The following is a 7485-nucleotide window of genomic DNA, read 5'->3' as shown; positions in this document are numbered from 1 at the left end:
AGGTAGGATAGCAGTGAGCTGTTGTATCCCTAGAGCAACTATTGTGTAAGAAGTGGTTTACATATTGGAAAGCTTTGTCCTTCAAGAGTTAGGGGCACGCAGTTTTTCTCCCTGAGTTCAGGGTTTCTGCGAGAAAAAAACATCTTTGTGTTCATTGTTTATTTTACTGTCTCTTACTATTTCAACTCGCACCCTGTCAACCTGGGATAACACAAGTCATTGCTATCCTCAGTTGCAGAAGCAATCGAAAATCTGAAAAATGCCTATTCACCCCCCCCCCCCCCCCCCCGCCTCTAGGACCTGTATGAGATCAGTTACTTAAAGCTCCATTTCAGTCAACGTCAAGCTAGTAAATTACAAGGTCAAATATTCGACGAGTGACGTGAGTTTCATAGATTATAATAGTTAAATTACCATTTTTTGAGGTATAGTAAACAAGGTAATGAGACCCAAAGTTGGTTGTTAATGGAACATGATTCCAAGAATAGACGTTGCCTGACATCCTTGTTCTGATATTCTTAAGAAATAAGGTATCTTTGGTCGTCAGTATCAATCCAGACCCAAAAGAAACTCTAAAGAAGTAAGAACAGCAGACCAGAGAAATATCATAACAACATTCAGCATCCAGCTTCTAACTTTCAAGGCCCTCACCATCCAATTGTTCTGGCTGGACTGGGGAGTCACTGTGAAAAAGTTGGTCCATACCTGAGCAAGTCGATAGTCACTCAATGAATTTCATCGGCAAAAGAAACTGCGATTCATATGTTATGAAAATTCGTTGATGTACGTGCGTAAGGAAGAGAAGAACAGAAATGTCATAAAAATGTTATGTTGGTACTGACAGGGTCGCAGAAGGAATATCCCATGTTCAAGTCATACAGTTGAAGCAGACTGCATTACTGTACTGCAAGTCTTCCTATTGAACACTTTAAATTACTCCTGCAATGTCATAGACTTGGACTTAACAAAAGAAAACACAAAATAGCAGCCAACGCAGGACCACAAAGATAGGAGAGCATAAATTGAAACAAATCTATGAAGCTTTGAGTCCTCGTAGCAATATCAGCCCATACCACGAGAAGCTTTCCGATACCCGTCCTGTGTAGATTCCTAGTTGTGCAAACTTTTAATTTCTACACTGCACATAAATATCCTGCAGCTGATACGCATTCAAAAACAAAATTCTACAGTAGGACTAACACCTCCCATAACCAAGCTTACTATCCAGTTCAAGCTCGTTGAAACCTTCTTCTGCCTTTGCCAAGTCTCTCTTTGCAAGCTGAAGATCTAACTCAATAACAGTCACCATAGCCTTCCGCCTCTTTGTTTCATTCTCCAAGCATTCCACATCCTCTTTCAGTCTTTTCACTCTACCTGCCCTCTCCACAAACTTCTTCTTTTCAAAAGCAGACTGCACCTGAGGCTCCAGCCAAGCCAGGCCAAATTTGAAGGTTTCAAGCTCCTCCCAGAAAAGTCGAAGCTGAGCACAGGCATCTTCAGTCATATCCTTTACCTTCATTGTATGCAGAAAATGCAGGACTCGACCCAAGGCTGTGAATGCACATTCAGTAAACATTTGACTTTTCTTGTCTTGGCTCTCAATCAATGAAGGATACCACGTACAGACTTCCTCTAACAGGGGAACAAAAGCTTTCTCTATTTTTCCAAGACCTCTAAAATTTATAAGCTCTCCTGTAGGGATGGTGGGGACTTCTCCAAGTTCCTTGACTAGAAAAGGTACAACAGACATACCATGATTAAGTTTGATGCCAGCTTGTTTAGAACCGAGTGTTGCTGTACCCCGGAAGATAGGCAACTTTTCAGAACGCGGTGCCTCCGGCGCTGAGGCTGGATCCAATTGGACAGAATTCACATTTGAAGGTTCCTGCAATGTAAAATTCAAGCACTCCCTAATAGCATAGATATCATTTCCTTGATTCTCAACTTTAATCGGCACATCAACCATACTCGGTGCATCAACAATAAATGCCATACTCGGTGCATCAACAATAAATGGCACATCAACCTTGGCTTGAACAATGCATGTATCATCCACAAGATAACCCGCACGGTGATCATAAAGCTCACTAAGACGAATGAATGCTTTAACACCCCACTCATTCTGGGCTTCACTGAACTCTTGTCGGATAGTTCCTGTGAACCAAAACATCAAGGAATGCAAAAAAAGAAATAATTCGTTATGATCACCAACTAATACTGAAACAAATTAAACAATAATACCAAGACACCAGTGGCATTGTCAGCCTTTGCAAAAACAGAGAAAAACATAAACAGTACAAGGCATCACATATACCGCTAGGAGGCGCCGATAAGGACTTGTTGGAGTTAAATTGATTAACCACAGTCAAACTGAAGCAGGCATACTTAGACCACCCAGATGGCCATTTTGAAGAGACATCAACACCCAGAAAGATTGAAAAGTACTTGACCCGATTTACGTCACTCCCCTTTGGATTTGTAATGATCCGCCTGATCCATCAACCCAAGTAAATCACACATGTCACAAGGCACAATGTTACAATTAGGAGAAACCCAGTTTTACCCAGAATGTAAAATTATGAGAAATGCAGAACCCAAACTATGATCTTGCATGTTTCATCAAGGCAGAAATGAAGTAAGATTGGGCTTCTTTTCTGTAAAAGTAGATAGGGTTTTGAGAGGGGATTACCATTTAAGACCAGCAATGGTGAAATCCTGAGAGTAAAGCTTGTCGACCTTGAGCTTGGAGAAGTCGTTGATTTTCCATGTGAATGATCCCGAAACCAGGTCCTCCTTCTCTTGATTGCTCGGCATTCTCGGCTACCTCTACTTCACAGTTCACACAGAAATCAATCTCACTATGTCACGACTCACAACGCCTCTATTTGGGAAGGACTTCGAGAAACAAGTGTCCTATATTAATATATAAGGAACCAGAGACCCTCTGAATTTTCAATAAGAGGACTCTGACAATAAGAAGACTCTGGTTCTTATATATAATATAGATAAATAAGGACTTCGGATATCGATCACGACTCACAACGCCTCTATTCTATAGATATATAATATAGATATATCCGACCATCATAATTTCTATTTTCCAGACTTCCGATATCTGATATTTTAGTCCGTGATTTATATTAACGACAAACCATATATACATTCTTTAAAAGAATTTGAAACACAAATAAATCCCATTGTCTTATTGTTAAACAAATAAGGTCAGTTTTTAACAATTAAGGACAATCTTTTCTCTGCATGTCATGTGTCATAGTTTAATTTACCAAACTAACCTTACACTAATTAAATATGTTTTTAGAATAGAAAAGTTTCTCATTTCAAGATTTTTCAATAAATGAAATACAGTAGCAGGTTTTCAATAAGTTAGTGTAGTAGCAGTTAATTTCAGTAGAAGTAGTAGTAGTAGAGATTAACATCCATCTACATTTCTTTTTTAAAAATAAGGACAATTTTTAACAAATAAGGACAGATTCTTTTATGTTTGTCATGTGTCATGGTTTAATTTACCAAATTGACCTAATACAAATTAAATCAGACCTCATCATATATTGTTTTAGCTGCTACTGCACTTGCTGGAATGTTGCTGCTACTACACTTCCAATAAATACAGTAGCAGATTTTTAGTGGTTCAGCTAGTGTAGTAGCAACTTCAGTAACTGTAGTAACAGGTTTTCAGTGGCTCAACTAATGTAGTAGTATGTTTTTCTGGAAAGTTAGCTGCTACTACACTTCCAACAAATGTAGTAGCAGAGTTTTAGTAGTTCAACTAGTGTATTAGCAGCTTCCGTAAGTGCAGTAGCAGGTTTTCAATAGTTCAGCAAATAAATACAGTAACAGATTTTTAGTGGTTCAGCTAGTGTAGTAGCAGGTTTTCAGTGGCTCAGCAAATAAATACAGTAGCAGATTTTTAGTGGTTCAGCTAGTGTAGTAGCAACTTCAGTAACTGTATTGGCATAGTTTTAGTGGTTCAACTAGTGTAGTAGCAGGTTTTCAGTGGCTCAGCAAATAAATACAGTAGCAGATTTTTAGTTGTTTAGCTAGTGTAGTAGCAACTTCAGTAACTGTAGTAGCAGGTTTCAGTGGCTCAACTAATGTAGTAGCATGTTTTTCTAGAAAGTTAGCTGCTACTACACTTCCAACAAATGTAGTAGCAGAGTTTTAGTGGTTCAACTAATGTAGTAGCAGCTTCCGTAGCTTCCGTGAGTGCAGTAGCAGGTTTTCAATAGCTCAGCAAATGTAATATCAATTATTTTCAGTACGTGCAGTAGCAAGTTTTGAGTACCAAAACTATAATTGGATGTCTTTGAGGATTTCAATATACCGGCATAGTCTTCGTGATGTATTCGATCACCGTGCTACTACCGATAATCAAGTTCTGCTACTATTACTACTACTGGTTAGATCACTACTGAACATTATCATGACAATTGCATCTATTACTCCAAGTTCAAACGTTTCAGCAACGGAGAATCTCAATAATAGTGAAGTCAAAGAGGGAGCTTCTCCGCATAAGAAACATCAATATAACCGCATTCGATATATCTCCACTTTCAATTCACCACTCACAAGAGAATTGCACATCCATTAGTATACCATTTTAATATTTCATTACTGTGAGAGAGATTAGAGATGTGGCTTATAGTATTCATACCTTTAGGGATAAGAGCTCCTGGAACAGAAATTTAAATAAGAAGAGAGGAAATTTGTGGCAATAGCTTGTAGAGATGAGAGAGCTTTAAGGCTAATCTAACGGTCCTCCTTCATCTACTTCAAGCTCGCCTTCCTCTGTGTTCATCCCAACATGAAGATCTAAGGCAAATTGGAACCAGACTTGCCTACTCCCTTAGAATTTCAACCTTTTCTTTGCCCTAGAGGAATATAAGGGAATCCAATCCATCTTAATTTGCCTCATCGGAATAATCTCCTTCTCTTCTCTCTGCACCGACCCAATCCCAATCTCCATCGACAACAGCCGAGGCGCCACCGCCGCAAACGGCGTCGAGATTAGCCCCGACTTCGACGACGAAGAAGCGGAGAAGCTTACAAAGATGACCGGTGTAGAAGCAACAAATCTAGATGAGTGGCCGCGTCATCTCGAACGGAAGAGGATTTTGGAGCGAGTCCGTCACCGACAACGACTTCGACGTCATGGCGGTGGTGACTACTGTGATCATCATCGGGGACCTCGTAGACTAAGAAAGAGAACAAAGAGATCAGCAAGAAAGATCAGAGAGAGAGATCAAGATCGTATATTGCTCAATGGCAGTGCTCGTAAATATTTGAAGAATCTATGCATTTTAGTCCTTTTACGTTGAAATTTGGAGTCAGACGTGCTTGATATTTCTTGTGGGCCTGGACTTCATGTCCTTTTTGTTTAAATCTTATGAAAGATGGGTTATTTGTTTTTTGTTTCTCTTTTAGGGCAGTAGTATGTTATTTTCTATCATATTAAACGGCAGTGGAGTGTGGAAAATAAATGTAGATGGAGCTTTTAATCACTTGACAAGAGAAGGTGAAGTGAGCTTAATTTATAATTAGAGACTCGTCTGGAAACATGTGTGCAAATGGTGCAGCGCCTGTCGCTGAACTCATTTCGGCAAAGCACGCCGAATTATTGGTCTGCAATATGGCAGATTGGCAGTGGAGTTTGCTGGCCATGGCTTTTTCTCGGTGTGGCTGGAAACTGACGCATAAGAGGTAAAAAGACAGCTTTCAGTTGATGTAACGCACACTACTACTGTTCTAGGCAGGCTCTATGAGGATGTTTGGACAAAAATGAAAGAGTGGTGTGTGGAGAGTGATATATGTAAGCCGAAAGGCTAACTATATTGCTCATTTGAACACAACTTATGCAACCAAAAATACAAAAAGAAAAATTGAAAAATATTACATATTAACTCTCATGTCTTGACATAATTTTCATTTTAAACTCAACATCGAGCTCTCTCATTTACGAGAGTGTTATTTGAGTTCAACTGACAATAGATTTGTTGTAGCATATTAATTGTTTATTTGATAAAAATTAAAATAGACATCTAGTTGTTATTCAATATCATGCTAAGGTCTCCATAACCTAGGCACCTAGCTCAACATCCATACCTACCCCGATGAAGTCCTGTTCTGCCTTTGCTAAGTCTGCTTTCGCTACATCAAGATCGAGCTCCATAGCAGCCAACAATGTTTTCCTTTTCTTCTTTTCATTTTCCAAAACAACCACATCTTCTCTCAATTTTTTGACTCTCCGAGCACTATCTAGTACCTTGTTCACAAATGAAGCAGAACTAACATGGTTTTCACATGGTGGCTCAGGCGCGGGTGAAGCAACTTTACTTTCGTCGCAGAATCGACCGAATTTGAAGATTCCAGCTCCTCCTTTATGGACCCCGAATTTTCAACCTCATGGATATATAAGGCAACCTTAGCTTCAATGATGCACACTCCATTCACAACATAACCAGCACTGGAATCATGAAAGCCAGTTAGACGCATGAATGTGAATCCCCAAAGTCTCGTTGTTTTTTTGAACTCCCGCTCATCAACTGCAAAACCAATATGTATATACAACATCACAGAAACTAATTAATCAGGAATTCAAAATGGGATTATGAAGCTCTATACTGTCAAGATATATAAACGGATGATTGAATTCAATCAATGTCGACATTTGAGATTGATGGTTCAAAATTTCAAATATAAACATTACTGACCACATGAGTAAAAAGATGAACAAAGTACAACATACCCACAACAATATATAATTTACACAGCCAAATTGTAAGAAAGAAAACAAGAGTACGTACGTACGTATACTATTCCATGCAGGATGCTTATCATGACAAACAGAAAGTATAAGTTTAGGGTTCCTGAGTAGAAAGTATAGTTAATATATGGAGAATATATATGTATATACCCATTGTTATCGACTTGTCGTTCTCAAGTTGATTAACCACTGTTAGGCTGAACTGTGCATTTGTACTATTCAGCAACACTGATACATCAGCAACCAAATACATGGTAAAATCTTTATGCTCTAGCTCTTGGTTTCCCCTCTTTGAACATATAAGGATCCGACTGGTCGATCAAGCAGATAGAGTTGAAAAAAATAAAACGATAGTCTGTGGTTAAAATTTTTAACATAATAAGATTAATCTTAACGGAGCAAAGATGGCTTTCAGCATAAAACGCACAGGGGACTAAAATACGTACAATTTATAGTCGCCAACCAGAAAAGAATCAGAGTAGTGCGCGCCAGTTCTTGTTCAACTTAGAGAAGTCATCAATTCTCCATGTAAAAGTGGTGTTTACATGATTTTCCTTTGCCTTATTCTCCATTAATGGATCTGCAGCGCCCTTCACACATAAACTGAAAGACTGAAAGAGAGAGCAGGAGAGATGTGTGCGTATGCATACACAGAATATGCGAGAGAGAGAGAGAGAGAGAGAGAGAGAGAGAGAGAGAGAGAG

At 39.0% G+C, this 7485-nt stretch overlaps 1 protein-coding gene across 1 annotated transcript; it reads right to left on the bottom strand.

Moving 5' to 3' along the window:
- Positions 1–963: 963 nt before the first annotated feature.
- Positions 964–2892, bottom strand: LOC101294369. Its single transcript, XM_004299837.1, has 3 exons — positions 2690–2892; positions 2315–2490; positions 964–2154 (listed from the first exon to the last, which is right to left on the bottom strand). The coding sequence occupies exons 1-3, from the start codon at positions 2812–2814 to the stop codon at positions 1196–1198; spliced, it is 1260 nt and encodes a 419-aa protein (XP_004299885.1). The 5' UTR covers positions 2815–2892; the 3' UTR covers positions 964–1195.
- Positions 2893–7485: the final 4593 nt, after the last annotated feature.

This window comes from Fragaria vesca, linkage group LG5 (genome assembly GCF_000184155.1).
Source record: "Fragaria vesca subsp. vesca linkage group LG5, FraVesHawaii_1.0, whole genome shotgun sequence".
Lineage (NCBI taxonomy): Eukaryota > Viridiplantae > Streptophyta > Magnoliopsida > Rosales > Rosaceae > Fragaria > Fragaria vesca.
This window is presented reverse-complemented; position numbering and strand designations above follow the sequence as displayed.